The 20,524-nt window shown below is 39.9% G+C and overlaps 1 protein-coding gene across 2 annotated transcripts in view; it reads right to left on the bottom strand.

Annotated features, from left to right (window-relative positions):
• Plcb1 (phospholipase C beta 1) overlaps nt 1-20,524 on the bottom strand; it is a 711,278-nt gene that overhangs the window by 271,810 nt on the left and 418,944 nt on the right. For both annotated transcript variants that reach the window (NM_001077641.2, XM_017591467.3), the window contains exon 4: nt 7,750-7,887. In NM_001077641.2, coding sequence (NP_001071109.1) covers nt 7,750-7,887 — 138 coding nt within the window. The remainder of the gene's footprint in view (nt 1-7,749; nt 7,888-20,524) is intronic.

Here is a 20,524-nt window from a genome sequence, read left to right as displayed (position 1 = left end):
TTTTTTGTTATTCCAGATGAATTTGCAAATTGTTCTGTCTAACTCTTTGAAGAATTGGATTGGTATTTTGATGGGGATTGCATTGAATCTGTAGATTGCTTTTGGTAAAATGGCCATTTTTACTATATTAATCCTGCCAATCCATGAGCATGGGAGATCTTTCCATCTTCTGAGGTCTTCTTCAATTTCTTTCCTCAGTGTCTTGAAGTTCTTATTGTACAGATCTTTTACTTGCTTGGTTAAAGTCACACCGAGGTACTTTATATTATTTGGGTCTATTATGAAGGGTGTCGTTTCCCTAATTTCTTTCTCGGCTTGTTTCTCTTTTGTATACAGGAAGGCAACTGATTTATTTGAGTTAATTTTATACCCAGCCACTTTGCTGAAGTTGTTTATCAGCTTTAGTAGTTCTCTGGTGGAACTTTTGGGATCACTTAAATATACTATCATGTCATCTGCAAATAGTGATATTTTGACTTCTTCTTTTCCGATCTGTATCCCCTTGATCTCCTTTTGTTGTCTGATTGCTCTGGCTAGAACTTCAAGAACTATATTGAATAAGTAGGGAGAGAGTGGGCAGCCTTGTCTAGTCCATGATTTTAGTGGGATTGCTTCGAGTTTCTCTCCATTTAGTTTAATGTTAGCAACTGGTTTGCTGTATATGGCTTTTACTATGTTTAGGTATGGGCCTTGAATTCCTATTCTTTCCAGGACTTTTATCATGAAGGGGTGTTGAATTTTGTCAAATGCTTTCTCAGCATCTAATGAAATGATCATGTGGTTTTGTTCTTTCAGTTTGTTTATATGATGGATCACGTTGATGGTTTTCCGTATATTAAACCATCCCTGCATGCCTGGGATGAAGCCTACTGGATCATGGTGGATGATTGTTTTGATGTGCTCTTGAATTCGGTTTGCCAGAATTTTATTGAGTATTTTTGCGTCGATATTCATAAGGGAAATTGGTCTGAAGTTCTCTTTCTTTGTTGTGTCTTTGTGTGGTTTAGGTATAAGAGTAATTGTGGCTTCGTAGAAGGAATTCGGTAGTGCTCCATCTGTTTCAATTTTGTGGAATAGTTTGGATAATATTGGTATGAGGTCTTCTATGAAGGTTTGATAGAATTCTGCACTAAACCCGTCTGGACCTGGGCTCTTTTTGGTTGGAAGACCTTTAATGACTGCTTCTATTTCCTTAGGAGTTATGGGGTTGTTTAACTGGTTTATCTGTTCCTGATTTAACTTCGATACCTGGTATCTGTCTAGGAAATTGTCCATTTCCTGAAGATTTTCAAATTTTGTTGAATATAGGTTTTTATAGTAAGATCTGATGATTTTTTGAATTTCCTCTGAATCTGTAGTTATGTCTCCCTTTTCATTTCTAATTTTGTTAATTTGGACGCACTCTCTGTGTCCTCTCGTTAGTCTGGCTAAGGGTTTATCTATCTTGTTGATTTTCTCAAAGAACCAACTTTTGGTTCTGTTGATTCTTTCTATGGTCCTTTTTGTTTCTACTTGGTTGATTTCAGCTCTGAGTTTGATTATTTCCTGCCTTCTACTCCTCCTGGGTGTATTTGCTTCTTTTTGTTCTAGAGCTTTTAGGTGTGCTGTTAAGCTGCTGACATATGCTCTTTCCTGTTTCTTTCTGCAGGCACTCAGCGCTATGAGTTTTCCTCTTAGCACAGCTTTCATTGTGTCCCATAAGTTTGGGTATGTTGTATCTTCATTTTCATTAAATTCTAAAAAGTTTTTAATTTCTTTCTTTATTTCTTCCTTGACCAGGTTATCATTGAGTAGAGCATTGTTCAATTTCCACGTATATGTGGGCATTCTTCCCTTATTGTTATTGAAGACCAGTTTTAGGCCGTGGTGGTCCGATAGCATGCATGGGATTATCTCTATCTTTCTGTACCTGTTGAGGCCCGTTTTTTGACCAATTATATGGTCAATTTTGGAGAAAGTACCATGAGGAGCTGAGAAGAAGGTATATCCTTTTGCTTTAGGATAGAATGTTCTATAAATATCCGTTAAGTCCATTTGGCTCATGACTTCTCTTAGTCTGTCGACATCACTGTTTAATTTCTGTTTCCATGATCTGTCCATTGATGAGAGTGGGGTGTTGAAGTCTCCCACTATTATTGTGTGAGGTGCAATGTGTGTTTTGAGCTTTAGTAAGGTTTCTTTTACGTATGTAGGTGCCCTTGTATTTGGGGCATAGATATTTAGGATTGAGAGTTCATCTTGGTGGATTTTTCCTTTGATGAATATGAAGTGTCCTTCCTTATCTTTTTTGATGACTTTTAGTTGGAAATTGATTTTATTTGATATTAGAATGGCTACTCCAGCTTGCTTCTTCTGACCATTTGCTTGGAAAGTTGTTTTCCAGCCTTTCACTCTGAGGTAGTGTCTGTCTTTGTCTCTGAGGTGTGTTTCCTGTAGGCAGCAGAATGCAGGGTCCTCATTGCGTATCCACTTTGTTAATCTATGTCTTTTTATTGGGGAGTTGAGGCCATTGATATTGAGAGATATTAAGGAATAGTGATTATTGCTTCCCTTTATATTCATATTTGGATGTGAGGTTATGTTTGTGTGCTTTCATTCTCTTTGTTTTGTTGCCAAGACGATTAGTTTTTTGCTTCTTCTAGGGTATAGCTTGCCTCCTTATGTTGGGCTTTACCATTTATTATCCTTTGTAGTGCTGGATTTGTAGAAAGATATTGTGTAAATTTGGTTTTGTCATGGAATATCTTGGTTTCTCCATCAATGTTAATTGAGAGTTTTGCTGGATACAGTAACCTGGGCTGGCATTTGTGTTCTCTTAGGGTCTGTATGACATCAGTCCAGGATCTTCTGGCCTTCATAGTTTCTGGCGAGAAGTCTGGTGTGATTCTGATAGGTCTCCCTTTATATGTTACTTGACCTTTTTCCCTTACTGCTTTTAATATTCTTTCTTTATTTTGTGCGTTTGGTGTTTTGACAATTATGTGACGGGAGGTGTTTCTTTTCTGGTCCAATCTATTTGGAGTTCTGTAGGCTTCTTGTATGTCTATGGGTATCTCTTTTTTTAGGTTAGGGAAGTTTTCTTCTATGATTTTGTTGAAGATATTTACTGGTCCTTTGAGCTGGGAGTCTTCACTCTCTTCTATACCTATTATCCTTAGGTTTGATCTTCTCATTGAGTCCTGGATTTCCTGTATGTTTTGGACCAGTAGCTTTTTCCGCTTTACATTATCTTTGACAGTTGAGTCAATGATTTCTATGGAATCTTCTGCTCCTGAGATTCTCTCTTCCATCTCTTGAATTCTGTTGGTGAGGCTTGTATCTACAGCTCCTTGTCTCTTCTTTTGGTTTTCTGTATCCAGGGTTGTTTCCATGTGTTCTTTCTTGATTGCTTCTATTTCCATTTTTAATTCCTTCAATTGTTTGATTGTGTTTTCCTGGAATTCTTTCAGGGATTTTTGCGATTCCTCTCTGTAGGCTTTTACTTGTTTATTAATGTTTTCCTGTGCTTCCCTAAGTGTGTTCATGTCTTTCTTGAAGTCCTCCAGCATCATGATCAAATATGATTTTGTAACTAGATCTTGCTTTTCTGGTGTGTTTGGATATTCCATGTTTGTTTTGGTGGGAGAATTGGGCTCCGATGATGGCATGTAGTCTTGGTTTCTGTTGCTTGGGTTCCTGCGCTTGCCTCTCGCCATCAGATTATCTCTAGTGTTACTTTGTTCTGCTATTTCTGACAGTGGCTAGACTGTCCTATAAGCCTGTGTGTCAGGAGTGCTGTAGACCTGTTTTCCTCTCTTTCAGTCAGTTATGGGGACAGAGTGTTCTGCTTTCTGGCGTGTAATTTTTCCTCTCTACAGGTCTTCAGCTGTTCCTGTGGGCCTGTGTCTTGAGTTCACCAGGCAGCTTTCTTGCAGCAGAAAATTTGGTCTTACCTGTGGTCCCGAGGCTCAGGTTCGCTCGTGGGGTGCTGCCCAGGGGCTCTCTGCAGGGGCAGCAACCAGGAAGACCTGTGCCGCCCCTTCCGGGAACTTCAGTGCACCAGGGTTCCAGATGGTCTTTGGCTTTTTCCTCTGGCGTCCGAGATGTGTGTGCAGGGAGCAGTCACTTCTGGTTTCCCAGGCTTGTCTGCCTCTCTGAAGGTTTAGCTCTCCCTCCCACGGGATTTGGGTGCAGAGAACTGTTTATCCGGTCTGTTTCTTTCAGGTTCCGGTGGTGTCTCAGGCACAGGGGTCCTGCCGCTCCTGGGCCCTTCCCCACGGGAGCCCAGAGGCCTTATACAGTTTCCTCTTGGGCCAGGGATGTGGGCAGGGGTGAGCAGAGTTGGTGGTCTCTTCCGCTCTGCAGCTTCAGGAGTGCCCACCTGACCAGGCGGTTGGGTCTCTCTCTCACCGGGTCTGGGAGCAGAGAGCTGCTGCGGGCCGGGATCATGACTTACATTCTTATTTCTCAGACACATTAATCCCCCAGAGGGAAGCTAATTGTTCGGGTGCAGGAAGGCTAGCAAGTCAGGCTGTGTCAGGAGGATATGACTGTTGTTTAACTGTAAGAGACACTGTTTTTAGTCCAACCACAAAGGGAAGTTGGAAGACAGTTTCCTTTGTGTGTCTGTTCTTTCTTAAGGAGTGAATTAAAAATCCAGTTACAGTGGCACACATCTTTAGCTCCAACACTTCTGAGGCTGAGACGGGATGAGTGCAAGTTTGAGGTCAGCCTGGGCTATACACAAAATTCAAGCTTTGAGGTCAGCCTGGCATACATAGTATAACCCTGTCTCAAAAATAAACGAACAAATAAGAAAACCACTAACTTCAGCAAGTTTGGAACTATTTTTATGCTAGTGTTTCAAAGGCACAGCTTTCTTCAGAGATTGGCCTTCTCTGACTGATTCATTAAGGAACAAGTTCCTCCTTCTGCTTTTACCTCCTCAGGCCTCCTGCTTTATTCTTCTGCACACTACTTTATCTGACATAAGGCATGTCTTGCTGTGAGTGAGCTGCTCATTTTTTTCTAGAACATCAGAAGAAATAGCCCGGTTCATCACCGAAGCCCTGATACTGTAATTGTGTCTGACACAGGAAAGACTCCCACCCTGTACATACATATTGAATAATGGCGTGAGCGGTTGTCTACTTGTAAACAAAGTCTTCTGCTAGAATTCAGTGTTCAGGGGACATTGGGTTTTACTGTGCATCCTACATCATGACCATTACGTCTCAAACCCTAGAACAAATAGCTGAGGTGCCTATTTACCTATCACAGTGGACTTGGACTTAGCCACCAGGTTCTCCCAGCATCCCTCAGTCCCTGTCTGGCTGTTACAGGGAATGGATGGCATGCCCTTCCCCTAGAGGCTCTTTGATACATAAACTAAACGTTTTGCTTACCTGCTCCTTTCTACCCTTTGCTCTCTTTCTTGACTCCTACACTTAGTTCCTGTCTTTCCCATCTCCTCAAGTGGCTGAAGGTCATGTCCACTCTGGACTCACTCAGATGGCTCTGCCTCTGGCTATGCTCTTCCTTTTATCTACAATAAACTTTCTCTTCCGCTATACATAGGAGTAGTCAAGTCTTTTTATATTTCTTTGTTTCATTTTTTCTTTTGTTTTTTTTTTCATTCAATGATACACCCTTTCCTTCAAGTCTAGCACTGCACAGGACACCTGAGATTATATATACAGAGTGATAAAGTGAGAAAATGTTAACAGCCAAAATAGATGCTTTTCAAGGAAAATGCATCTGAGAATTTAAATCTCTGGCCATGCAATTTCCCTGGGGGGCAGGCAATTCTATAATCATTTATACCCAGATAATGCAAAAATGTACTACATAAGTTCATCAATTATTCCAGGAACTTTAAGTAACCGAAAGAATAACTTCTGTAGATACTATAATGATAGGGACAATGATGGGATTAGATATTAAAATCTAAGGAAAATTCGTGTGTGTGAACCACAGAGAGCAGGAAATTGAACATTTATAAAATAAAACTTTACAAAGGCTTAAAGCAACAGAACATATACAGATTGCTGTGCAACATAGTAGGTCTACATCAGTCTCACTAAAGACCTGCTTGCAAGTAACATTTATTGAACATCTTAATTAGAAACCTAATGGATATCAAGATTGATCTTGGGGATGTGCGTGTGTCCTGGAGAGAAATTCTTATGACGTCATACACATGTTTAGCATTTGTTTACCTGTAGACATCCATGGTCTGCTGACGGATTCAATACTGAGAAATGTGGTTAAACAACACAGTGAGTTAACAACAGGATTCTTAAATAGGAAGGAAGAGAAGGCACGTGTAATGCCAACAGGGCAGAGCTCTCCACACTCGTATCTCCAAGTGTAATTATATTTTGTTGTTACACAGAGAAAGCAGATTAGGATTTAACACACTTGGAAAATGTAGCTTCCAATACCCCAGAGTATTATAGTTGGTTGGCATTTTATTCATTCTGTTGTAAGAACCAAAGTTGATAATACGGAGATGGTCAGAACTATATCCCTGCCAAAAATCACTGACAGATGACAGAGAAGGCTAACACATTCCACTGTAACTCATACAATTGTCAGACCACCCCAATCCAGGCAATTATAGACCACAAGGTCCTGACCATACACCCTCACCGGGAGTGATCATGTAGCTGTGATCTTAATATGCATGCTCTATGAGGGCACTCAAAGGATATGTGGACCCCTAACTCTGCTTAGATTCATATCCTTAACTCTTGAAGGTAAAGGAAAGTTCTGTAAAACAAAGTACAAAATGGGTGGGAGTGGGAGCCCTTCCTTACAGTGTGTTCATTTCAATCCCTTCCGAATGCTCATTCTATCACAGGAGTCCCTATATCAGATACCTTACATATCAGGTATTTACATTACAATTCAGAAGAGTAGGAAAATTATAGTTATGAGGTACAACAAAATAATTGTATGGTTGGGGTTCACTGCACCTTGGGAAACTGTATTAAAGGGTCACAACATTAGGGAGCTGGAGAACCAGTGCTCTAAAGGAAATATCAGCATCAAGAATTTTCAGCTTCTTGTCTGATAGTTTTCTATACTCTCGCTCATTCTGTGTACATCTGGAAGGCCCATTTTTTAAACTAGAATAGTTAAAATAGCCTTTCCAGTCTATAGCTAAATAATTACTTACTGTTTAAAATTTAAAGTGTATATTTTATTTCACATACTAACTACAGAACTACTACATGACTGCTGGCAATCTGTGTGGTGTGGAGGGGAAATAGGCTTAGACTGTGTTGATGTCGAGCACCCTCAGGAGAAAGTCGGACATGAAAATGGAGTTGGAAATGGTACCGACGCCAAAGTGATCAGGAAGAATGCTCAGCAGGTGAAATGAAATGTGGTTTTACATTTAGCTCAGTGGTAGAGCGCTTGCCTAGCAAGCGCAAGGCCCTGGGTTCGGTCCTCAGCTCCGAAAAAAAAAAAAAAAGAAAAAAAGAAAAAGAGAGAAAAAAGAAATATGGTTTTACCTACATTCTGTTGTTCAAAGGAATTTTATCTAATGCCCTATGTTTCATGAAAACAATCTCTGTTATTGAACATAGATGTTACTATTGAAAGCTGTTTTAAATACACGAACGCTTGACAGTTAAATTATTTTCAGATGACAGTTTAACCCAAACTAAATATTAAACAAATCAAAAATCTTCTATATGTATTGAACAATATCACCAGAAATCAGATGAAGATGACAGCTTTCGGGGGCCCCACCTACCATACCTTGGCCACTTCCTCTTGAAAAGCCACAAGATTCAGGTGGGAGATATTCACCAGGTCTGGCCCATACACCACAGTTATCATGCGCTGTTCCAAGTGTCCGATGTTCCCAACATCCAGAAGTTCACGTAACTTGGGGTCCTGAGTAAGAAATGTTAAAAAGAGTAGAAGATAAGGAAAGATTCGAACATGGTAGCACAGCTTTAAATGGATTAGAACGAGACGTGCCTTTTCCAGGGGAAGGTTGTATGAATGTTAGTGTTCCACTCTTCAGTGACTGGAGAGGTCAGAGCTCGGGGGCTGGGGGGTGCTTCTAGTCAAGACCTGTGGTTTTCAGTGACGTGCTCTTCCTACCATATGGCTACTCTGCCGCACATTCTTATGTGTCAGGATTCTTCTTCTATTCCCTCTAGTCATCTAATGAGCTATACATTGAAATGAAAAAATCTTATCTTTTTCCTCCTTTCACGGACATGTTAAAACAAACGAACAAACAAACAAGGAAGCAAGCAAACATAAGAAGTTCTTATGGAATAAAAATGCTCATGCCTGCTGTAGTCTAAACAATTAAAGACACTAGAAGCGTATGCACTGGTACCATTGGTAAATGGTGCAAAGTTAAGGGAGGGAATGGGGTCTTACTGGAGTCTTCTGATCTTTGAGGGGATCCCCAAGAAGGCAATATTGAGCCCTAGACCTCTCTGCTTCCTCTCCTTTAGCTCTTCCAGGCCATGGGGTGAATGGGTTTGTTACGTCTGCTTTTGTGAGGTGTGCTGTTCACCCACTAGATGGGAAAGAACAGTTGGTCTTCCCAGTCAGAGACAGAAACCCTATGAGCTGAGATAAGCCCATTGTCATTATTGTAAGCTGATTGGCTCCAAGGATTTGTTATGATCACAGGAAACTACCTGGAGCAGAAACATGGCCAAGGTTCTTGCTCTGACCTTTCCTCCACAGAATACAGATATAAAAAGGCGAAAAGGCAGGGTGTTAGCATGAGTTTTACATATGATGGTTCAGGCTCCTCACTCAGCATGTTCTGGGATTTGGGCATAGCGGATGCCTGTCATATTTTCTGAACAACCTACATTCTTTGGGAACACTCTGAGTAACAGTCCCATGGAAATATAGTTATTTTGTTTTTGCCTTTTTTTTCTGGGAAAAGGAAGCTTCCAAACTCACAGAACTCAAAATAAAACTGAAAATAGGGCTTAGTCAACTTGGCTGCATTTATTTTCCTCCCACAGGACAGGCCCTGTAGGACTTTTCAGTCCATGCAGAAAATTAGCATCAAATCAATCACTTAGCAAATTTGTTGCCAGCTTCTGAGCAAGGTCCAGAGTGGAATTTGTATTTATTTAGTGAAACGCCAGGCCAACAGGGCCTGATTACTGAGGCTGGTTATTCTTGCCTCCTTGTGTGGATTTTTATAAACCCTTGCAAAGAAAAAAAAAGAATTAAAAATAAAAAAAAAACAGCAAAAGAAAATAAGCAAACCTTTCCAGCTAAGTCATTCACTCAGTATCATTAATTTTCCCTTCACTTAATAAAACTTTCTCTTGTGTGGCTGCAGGAAAAGGTGCACTTTCAGGCAAGCTATGGAGAAATAAACCTTGCCCAGTAGAGGTGAAGATTCAATTCCACTGATAAGGCAAGATCTTATGAGGCCAAATGAAGCCTCCTGGAAAGATGTGCAGTTTCCCTCAGAGAATCACTTCTGAAACCCACAAAAAGAGAGTTATAAACTCAAACAAAGTTGGAGATTCCAGCACTGTAGAATCAAAAGAAGATGAAAAGGGAATCAGCAGGCATGTGATGTGTCACTGAAACAGGGGAACTTGAGGCATGTAGAGGCTCTCCAAAGGATGTGCTTAAATGATGCTCAAAGGGTTTCCAGGATTCTATCTGCTATGAAAATATTATTACAAGATAGAGTCAGCAAGAATTTATACAGAACATGGCATCTTTGTATGATTACTACTAATGGCTGGTGACACATATACATTAAAAATTCCTTGGCCTTTATATAATCAGAGTTGGTGTCTGGGCTTAGGTTGAGAAAGCAGGCTGCTGAAAGGGAATTGATGATGAAACCTGAGTATTGGTGAGTCAATGGGAACTGTTCATCTTCAAATGATTTTTGAATATGAACTAGAAAAGCAACTGGGTTGGAGATATATTTCATCAATAGAAATTCTAATAGTTTAAAATTATGTAGTTTATGATACAAAATGAGAAATGACTTAAAATATCTAACAAGAAAGTTGTTTTCTAATATCCATTTTTTTGTTTGTTTTAGAGTGTGATATTTTACACTTGATCTTAGCCAAAAGACCGAGAAGCGATGAGTGTGATATTTTAAACTGTATTTTACCTCTCTTCAATATTGGTCCTTTTAATCTCCTCTGTACTAATACTATAACTTCTCAAGTGTGGAACATTTCTCAGCATAGCCACCTGTGAGACATGTGCTGATAAAGACACATCTCTTCAAGTACCACAGGCTATCTCCAGCAGCTTTAGACCATCAGACTGTGCAAAGGAAAAACCCAGAAACACCACCTTCACCAGCTTCACAGAGGAGAACCCCGAAGAGGCAAAAAATTCAGTGAACACAGAGGTCTAAACTTTTGGGAAAATTAGTGGTTAATTTCTAAAAGCAAACATGCAAAATCAAAATTGTAACAAGGTCAAAGCCCTGTAAATAGTTGGTCTGCAAATTACTCTGTGCCCTAAGGCTTTTCTCCCAAGCAACTCTATATGAGTCGCAAAATTCTTGATAGTTTTTCAGAGGAGACTCAACTGCCCAGGTTCTGGAGCACTTCAACATGTCAATATATAGACTAGAACTGCTTTTAAGAATAAACTATCACTAAACTTTGCAAAGACTCTAGTTTTTCCAAGAGGCTTAATATAACAGAGAAAACTAAAAGCTGAAGTGAGCTTTGAATCTTGCATTGCTCAGCTTCAAGCCTTACTTTCCACAGAGAATATTCTTTCTGTGTCTTTACAGTTGGAGCTAATCAGAGTGTCCATGAACCCTGGAGGTTTTCACTCAACCCCTGGGTTTCCTCTCATCCTGTAAGAGTTAGGAAGCAGAAGTGGTCTGGCTAAATGAGTCCATTTTCTCTCAATCATCAGGACTCATGATTAAATTACTCCATGTTCATTCTAAAAAGAGGAGAGTTTTATTCTGGGTGAGATCAGTTAGTTACTACCATTCCTTGGTAACAGGCTCCTGAGCAAAGTAAAAACTTGTCTACACTCAAGAAGGTGAACTCAAGTATGCCACAATTAAGTAACTATATAATTCAGAACATCGGAGACAAATGAAAAATAAAACATAAGTTGGTTTTGTTTGTTTTGTTTTTATGAACACTAAATGATGGTGCTGGAGAGATGGCTCAGGGTTAAGAGCAGTGGCTGCTCTTCCAGAGGACCTAGGTTCAATTTCCAGCATCCCCATGGCAGCTTAAAACTGTCTGTAATTCCAGTTCCAGGGGATCTGGCATGCTCACACAGACATACATGCAAGCAAAAACACCAATGTGTTTAAAATAAAAATAAATAAATCATTAAAAAATAATAAAAGCCGATTTAGAGCTTTACTAGCTAGTCCGATGTTTAAGGAAAAGTTATTTTATTTGTATGCCAGGATTTCAGATACAGAAACTGTCCGATGCAGAGAAACCCACTGTACCCGTTTGTTTACCACCATGAAATATGTCTTTATCAGATTCTAGGCTTATTCAAAACTTTTTATATGGAGACAATTCTAGTCTCAGAACTTAATTCAGTGTTCTCAATCTGGATTATAGTTATCCATCACTCATGAAAAAAGTTAGAAATGTTAAAGTCTTTTGATACTCAGTGTGATAACTGTAAATAAACACATTCCTTGATATGCTTAAATGAGATTGGTATAAAAATCATGTGGATGGTTCAAATAGAAGAAAAACTAACCATCATATACAATCACCTTCCAAAAGTGATGTTTATGGATATGACTGCCTTGTCTGCAGGCATGTATGTGCACTCGGGGCATGCTCGGTGCCCTCAAAGATCACAAGAGTGAATCAGATCTCCCGAACCTAGAGTTACAGATAGTTATGACTGAGCATGTAGGTGATGGGAATTAAATCTGTTCTCTGCAAGAGCAGCAAGGATTCTTAATCTTTGCCAGCAGAACTGCTATAGAATATCATGAAACCCATAGGCTGGAGGGGCACGAGTGTGCACACAGTGGGTAATAAGGAATTCTGGGTTACTTCATGCTTGAGCGCCCTATAGAAAGGGTGAAATGCATCACCTTCTCCCTCAACCTGCAGGGAATCAAGTCTACTTGGTAATTTCCCATATTCATATGGTTTGGTTAAAGCATAGACCAGTATTTCTTGGAGTTTGCTTATCTCTCTGACTGGTAAGGTTTTTGTTTGACTGTTTCTTGTTTGGTTTCGTCTTATTGGTCATGTTTTGTCTTTCATCTCCATTTTATTTAACTATTTTGTAGAAACACCTGTCTTCTTTCATGGTGCTCCGTCACAGTTGTATATTGCCAAGGAAGCTTCTAGAACATGAGAATACACTCGAACGGAGGACTGACAATTCTTTAGAAATAAGTGTTCTTTTTGTTTTGAAATCAACCTGCCCACATATACGTACACTAACACTGTACTGACCCCATTGTCACTGGACTTGGTTTATTGAACTTACAACAGCAGACTGGGTCTAGACCCAGAAAAGTACTTGTAGGGGTTTCCTATGAGGACATCTGTCTCAGTCAAACAGGAGCTGCAGCTCTAGTCAACAGTTAGTCAGACCGTGGATGTCCAGCAGCAAAGGGCAGCTTTTACTGAAAAACACCTACAGTTCTTCCTAGTTCCTTCATGCAAATGAGAGGTCTAAACTGCAACACAATGTTCCTTCTTGACTGGCCAATGCCTAAATGGGCTTGGTGGCTCATACTGTAATCCTAACTACAATAGAAGCTGAAACAGGAGGATCAAGAGTTCAATTCGGTCCCCAGCTCCGAAAAAAAAAAAAGAGTTCAAATGTGCATGGGTAAGTCAAAGAGACCCTGGTTTTATTTTTTTAAGACTGTTTGTATGTTCATGGCCTATCTATTGTCTAGTATTCAGAAAGCTTTAGATTTGAATCCCCAGTACCAAAGTGGCAGGCTGGTTGGCAAGGCTGAGTCAGAGGAGTTGGTGATCGAAGTCTGCAAGCCTGTTCAGTGTCTGGCCCTGCTGGTCAGTGTCTGATCTCAATTGTAGGCAATTCCTCATCATCTCTGACTCATACAGTCAGGTAAGTCTTTGGAAGGGTGACCTTTGTCTCCATCTGCTACTGATGTTTTCACAGATATGTTTTTGACTCTAGGGCAGCATGGAAAGCCAGAATTCCTGTTTAGGGTCTTGTGTGGATTTCCTGTGAAAGTGGCAATTGGCTCTGATCCCTTGGGACCTTATCTGAACTTTTCAATGGTTTCAGTCTGTCACCCAGTGGGGGAGGCATCAGATTCTGTACTCAGTCTGCTGGGCACTTGGCTCTACTATTTAAAGCTTCGTGGACTTTTGTTAACAACCCTATGCCTCAGTTTTCTCGCCTGTGAATTGGGGCTGATAGCAATTGTCACAGTGAACACATGAGCCAACAAGAAAGCAGCTGAGGAGAAGAAAATCATAGCTTGAAAATAAAAACCAGAATGTTCCCCCCACGGAATAACCGAACCTCATAACAACCAGAACATTCTGCTGTCAGACTTTTCCACGTATTCCTTACCATTTGTATTTAGGCTTGTGTGGATCATGTATAAGGGGACAACTGTATTTTAAAATCATGCATTTGGATTCAGTATTTCTCTTAATTTGCTCTCTCTTGTGGGAAGCATTTTGTAGAGAGCTAAAAGACAAACCATTTCTAGAACTTCTCAATTATCAGCTCCTTCGTTCAACTGCTTTCAAAAATAAAGCAACATGGTTTCAGAGTTTCCACATAGTTCCCACACGATGTAGATACTAAGGACAATTCTTGCTATGTACAACGTTACCACAGTGAGTACACATGCGCTCATGTACCTCAGGCATGAGTGTGCACATGTGCAAGTGACATGATTTCTATCATGAAACATAGTCAATAAACGTTAGCTACCATTTATCTTTTTTTCCTCATTAAGACTAAATGCTTTTAGGAGCTAAGAGAGAGGTTTTTTCTATTGATTCACTACAAATAACTGAAGGAGTATGGATTAGGTGAGGATTTGTCTGTGAGTGTCTGAGAAGATGTGCATATTGGCTGAAGCTTCTAAACATGTATTTGAAAATTAAATGTATTTTGACTTTCCTTTTTTTCCTTAGTTTTACTTACATCTTTCTTTCTATCACCCCAGGTATACATAACTTAACCATCTCTGACAATACATAGAGAGCAATATGATGTTATTCCTTTAGAATCTTAGGGATATAAAACTCTTCACAGTTCAGTCTTGATGAGACTTGACAGCTACTTTCACAAGGAATAACTACCAACACCAAAATAAGCCCTGGCTTCACTATGCCTTTTTATGTGTGTGCTTTTCAGTGGTTCTAAGAAGCTATCTTCAACATTCCTTATAGCTATTCATCAAAGCACACTATGCATGAAGACCAGAGTTGCAATCTCTAAGACCTCCAATTTCAACAAGGAGAAGAAAAAAAAAAAACATCTGGAGAGTTCTGTGATTGGGTCTATTCAATGAGACCCGAGGGCTAATGATGTCTCCCTGCTGTAAGGCCATCGCCAGCTTTCTCAGCACCATTCTGCACAGGGAACAGGAAAAGAGTTTAAGGAGCATGAAGCACTCTTAATTTGATTCAGATATGACCCAATACAGTACAGATCCCAGGACCTTATTAGGCAGGTGAGGTCTGTCCATTTTCCTCGTTACTGTAACTAATGATCTGCCTGTGCTGGGGTTTTCATATCTTCACTGTGTTTATACGGGTTCGTCTCTTTTTTCCCCTCTTCCTATCTCAGGCACCTTTTCTCTCCATCACCAAGAATTTTGCCAGAATATCTTGCTAATCGGTTGCAAAGCGGGAAGCCAAATGTTCTATGTCTTCCTGTGAAGATGACATTCAAGGCCCGGTCTGGTGTATTTTGAAATGAGACATGTTATCTGCTTTTGTATCCAGAGAATTCTAATCACCCTGTTTGTCAATGATTGCCTGAAAAGTGTCATTGCTTGACTTATTTGTTGGTTTATCAAATATAAGCTCTAGAGTTAAACCTTGACATGCACTACCTTGGGCATACCTTAGATGGCATCTGCGCCCCTTTTGTTTCAATCACTTCAGCTCAATGCCCTTATATGGGATGCAGTTTAGGACCAATAGAGTTTACAAGACTGAGAGAGGTTCACAGTTTGACTCCACTCTGGTGTTTCTGTAGTATTGCTGGGTAATTTCAACAATTAAGTGCAAAATTGAATTGTACCGGGCAGGGAATGAAAGCCTTCCCGTGGTTTGCCAGCAACTGCTTAACAATAGACTCTCAGAAACCCAAATCAAGCAAAACACCAAATATTCAAAACACAAAATTCAAACAAGCCAACAAGTTAAGATCCTACACAGCTCTAGGGTAACACTTAGTGATGCCTGTGAGATAAAGAAGCAATCTTGAGCTAACCAATGACATGGCTAAATTAAAGATATTACTCTTTGAGTCATTAGTCATCAGCCTATTGTCCCATGCTATTCAACTGTACATCTGTAAGAGGGACAACACACCCCAAGATGACAGACAATCATAATAGTATTTAATAAAATAATTTAAAAGTTATATATCTTGACTATTTATTAGAGGTATTATTTTAAATATAATTTATTTGGTTGCAAGTTTATATTATTCCATTTCTAATAACACCTGAGGTTAACAATCAGAGGACTTTGCAACCATCTAACAATTGCCTACTGTTAACTAGTATAAGCTGGCTCCAACACTTCAGTTCTTGAAATCAGAGGCAGCCCGCAAAAGCTAAGGAAGAGAAACTCTATGTTATTGAGACCATGGATTGGCCTGGATTTGAAAACCCTACCTTGAATGTTGCCCATTTCTCTGTTTGCCTAATGAAGACTGCCTGAGACTGACTTCTTGTCACAGATTGCTGCTGCATGCCCTGACCTCTGTAAGAGGACCCCAGTGAGCACTCCCCAGAATGGTTCCCTTGGGCAGATCCAGCTCTTTGGGCTCCATCCCCGTAGACTTAGAACTAATCTAATGTAAAAGGGAATTAGAGTGCCTTGATCCAAAGTAGAATTGCCACTTCCTCCCCATGAAGGAATGTGTTCCTCTAGGGAGCTTCTCCCGTGCCCCAATGCAGCACAGTCAGCACTCATTCACCGAACAAAGCTTTATCAAGCCTCTGCTGTTCACCAGACATTGCGTTAGCTGGTGGAGCTCTATTAATGAATAAAACCAGATAGCTTTGCCTTGGTCGTACTTACGATCTAGTGAGTCAATGAATATTTAAAAATAAAACAACAAAAACAAACCCTTTAGATTTAAGCACTCAGAGGAAAAGGCAGGAAGGTGGCTACTTTGAGACCAGCTTGGGGTATGTATGGAGGATCAATCCTCAAAAACCAGAAAACAGCTAAAAAGACAAAACAAAAACCAAAGAGTCTCATAGCTAAATATAAGAGAGTGTACTTCAGGGGTTGGGGATTTAGCTCAGTGGTAGAGCACTTGCCTAGCAAGTGCAAGGCCCTGGGTTCGGTCCTCAGCTCCAAGAGAGAGAGAGAGAGAGAAAGAGAGAGAGAGAGAGAGAGAGAGAGAGAGAGAGAGAGAGAGAGAGAGAGAGGGAGAGAGAGAGAACTTTAGGTGTCTAACAATGGTAATGAAATAGAGGGGAATCTGGCAAGTGATAGTTTTCTTTCTTTCTTCTTTCTTCTTTCTTTCTTTCTTTCTTTCTTTCTTTCTTTCTTTCTTTCTTTCTTTCCTTCCTTCCTTCTTTCCTTCTTTCCTTCTTCCTCTCTCTCTCTCTCTCTCTCCTTCCCTCCCTCCCTCTTTCTTTTTCTCTTCTTTCTTTTGAGACAGAGTTACATATATAGCCTTGACTTGCCTGAAACTCACTATGTAGACCAGGATAGCCCAGAACTCACTGAGATCCACCTGCCCTTGCCTCCTGAGTTCTGGAATTAAAGATATGTCTCACCAAGCCCAGACTCCCTAGAAGCATTTTGATTCATTGAATTTTGTTAACAAATAAAGTAGTTGTAGTCAGAAACATTGAAGACTATGGGCAGAAATCATATGCCAATCATTCTTCCCTGTGATTAGAGGAAGAATATCAAGTTTGAAAATATTAAAAGTAGGGGGAAAGGTTGGATAAAGTAAAGCAGGAGAGATAAATTGAGTGCCACAGTGTGACAGAGATAGGGTTTACTCTTATGAAAGCATTCTAAGATAAACACCACTGAATAGTTAGAAGCTGGGGAAAACTAGGTTATCATTTCTTAGAATGTTGGTTCAGACTGAAAGGGGAATGTGTGTATAATATTTACCTTTCTACCTTATATTTTGGTGTTTTGAAACAGGTCATCCCTATGGAGCTTGGGCTGGTCTGTATTTTTTTATGTAGCCCAGACTGGCCTTGAACCGTTAACCTCTGACTCTTGAATTTTGGAAGTATAGTCACATACCATCATAGCTATCTCCTGTGTGGCATTGTAATAGTGCACACTAGTGGCTTAGACCAGGTGTACGGCGGTCTAGATGGAAAGGTTTGAGACCTACATAAAACAAATCAGCATGACTTGACATTGGCATTGGTACTGGTGTGGAAAAGATGGGCATACCTGAAGTACTGAGTTTCTAAACTGCCCAACCAAGATGTTGGTGATGTTCTTAGGAGTGACAGTGATGCCAGAAGGAATCCTGAGTTCAAACTTTGAAACTCTAAGCCTGAAGAGTTTGAGAGCTACATTCAGGACATAAGTCCAGTTGGAAAATACTACAAAGCCCCCCTTTTCAGTCTGATAAACAGGATTCTAAACACAGGAAAAGATGCCTACAGAGCAAAACTGTTACATAGATTTGTTATATCATTTTCTGTTTTATGGGTTTCAGGCCATTCTATTTTCACCTCACACCTCCTTCCCTTGATTCTTCAGCTAAAACCATTTTATATTTATCAAAATATGACTTCTTGAGAAAGCCTAACGAAGTATGACCATGTAAAGAATAGCGTCTAATGAATTCAAAGAGAGGTGACACATTTTGGCTAAGTCTCCACAGAAGATAGATGTCAAAGGTTTTTGTGCATTGTGTTCAGCAGCAAACAGAGATTTCCGAAACAAGGTACTTTATGACAAACACTGATTTCTAAAGCTATTGTGTTTTGTGTGGGTGGTTTTGCATAGTGATGGAGAACTACAAAAGCACCTTCTAAATATAATACATCAGATTCTTCTATACTTATAACAAAAGAACTATAAATCACTGGCTTCTGAATTAGATAGTTTCAGATCCAGCATTTTGCCAATTTCTTTAAAATTCTGTGTAATACACCGACACACGTGAAATGAAAATAATTCAAGTGCATAAGATGGGATTGTATGGCATGTAGCTTTAAAAAGTTATACTTCTGAAGGATTTTAAGCTATAATGTACATTGTACAAGCAAAATTAATAGAGGTTTGCCAGGTGAGAAAGCTTTGAGAATTCTAGGGTACAAGGCAGGCAGGGAATCTGAAAAGGTGATGTGTTTTGGTCAATCAGTAATTACGTCAGAGTTAATGGATCCATTGTATGCAGAATGCCTTCTAAACAGGTTATGGCTATTGTCTCTGTGGTATATAAGTCAATGTGTAGCCAAGTCTTCTGGTCAGAGGTCCTGGATATCCACTAGGACCATAAGAGACAAGAGGACTTAGGACCTAGGTACAGAGGCCAGTAGAATGTGAAACCTGAAAGTTTTAAAGGAATCCTTTAAGAGGAAGAAATTAGCTGTCATGTCTCACAACCTTGCCCATCCAGTGAAGAGCCAAGACAAGGCCTTGAGATCTACCTTTTTCTAAACTCATTTTGGTAGTTTATATGTATTTGTTATTAGTTTTTGTGTGTTTGTGTGTGCATACACATAATGTGTGTGTGTGTGTGTGTGTGTGTGTGTGTGTGTGTGTGTACGTGAGTGCATACACATACATTCTACAGTGTGCAGGTGGAGATGAGAGAACAGCTCTACAGAGCAGGCTCTCCACATCTACCTATACCTGGGTTCCAAGGCTCAATCTTGGGTTGCTAGACTTCTGCCAGCAAGTGACTTTAGTTGACAAGCTACCTTACTGGTCCTACTTTTGTGTTTTACATCACAGAATTTCAAGAAAAATTTGAATGTTCATTGAAGTGCCCTTCAGTATAAGAACTGACTCACAAGTGAATTCTGGAGCTCTACAAACACCACAGGTGCACTCCCCGAACCTGCTACGTCTGTACTCTTCTTCATTCATTCAATAAAGTATGTCTTCCCTGCCTGCTGGCTCTAAGGATCTGCTAAGAGAAACAAAGGCACGGCCTCTAAGGTGTAAGTGCTTCTTGACCACACAGCAGCTGAGTAAGTGTGATGATGGGTGTTGAAAAGGTGAAGAAGTAAAGCTGACGTGTTTTCAACAGAAAGAGCTTCAGATGAGAGCACGGCTTAGGAGTCAAACAGTGCCAAGAGGGTGACTTGGAGATACCACTGCAGCGCAACCAGAGTGCCCACAGTCACTGACATACCTGTCTACTCCGGCCATGGAACTCCATAAAATATAATGGTAAAAAAAATCTTTCTTGTCATCATTACCAACTCTCCTGGTAATTCTAGGACTCATGGTTTTAGAATTAAGAAACTCCAATTTACATTGGTTTAATTGAGATGGGGCCTTATATAATTCCAAGATGGTAATGGACTCTATATGTAGCCAAGGCTGGCCTTGACCTCCTGAATCATTTTGTCTCTATTTTCCCAGTGCTGGGATAACAAGCATGCACTAGCATGCTGGGCTTCACACACTTCCTTCCTTCCTTTCTCTCTTTCTTTCTCTTTCTTCCTTTTTTCTTCCTTCCTTCCTTTCTTTCTTTCTTTCTTTGTCAATTAAGGTGAAATAGAGGGTTTTACCATTTAAAAATAATTATCTACTTTAACTAGCCAACTTCATGTGTTTAAATGCTATCGCTGTAATTGGGATCTAGAATGCACCCCAATGGCCCATGTCTCTACAATGTGCCCCTTAGAACATTGTGTTTGGAGTGGTGGACTCTTTAAGAGGTGGAGCCTAGAAAAAGGAAGTTAAGTCACTCAGAAAATGCCTTTGAAAGAAATTTGGGATCCTGTCCCTATCTCTCTAGTCTTCCTGAGAGCTTTTAGATATATATCACACCCCTCTCTTCTGTCCATAGCCCCAAATTATCAGTCTTGCAAGCCATAAAGAACATCTTCTGATGCTGTGTAAACTGGGTACATCAAGTATTTCTTTGTGATAGAATGCTAAAGTAGTAGTGGGAAACTTTCTAAGTTTTGTTAAAGATATTAATTTATTTTAAAGTTTAAACTTCCAATAATACCTATGCTTAATATTATGAATACAATAGTATTTATTTCTTGTATTTGATAAGTAAGAGTTACACAAAATGGCACCTAATGCTGCCATTTTAGGTCTCAGGTGCATGCTTTGGAATCTTCAAAAACATAAGGGTTTCTACATTAGAGTGGAAACTTACATGCAGACTGAGCCTCATGCACAAAGGTATATAGGTG

This window comes from Rattus norvegicus, chromosome 3 (genome assembly GCF_036323735.1).
Source record: "Rattus norvegicus strain BN/NHsdMcwi chromosome 3, GRCr8, whole genome shotgun sequence".
Lineage (NCBI taxonomy): Eukaryota > Metazoa > Chordata > Mammalia > Rodentia > Muridae > Rattus > Rattus norvegicus.
Note: the sequence above shows the minus strand (reverse complement) of the source record. Positions and strands in the feature narration are given on the sequence as shown.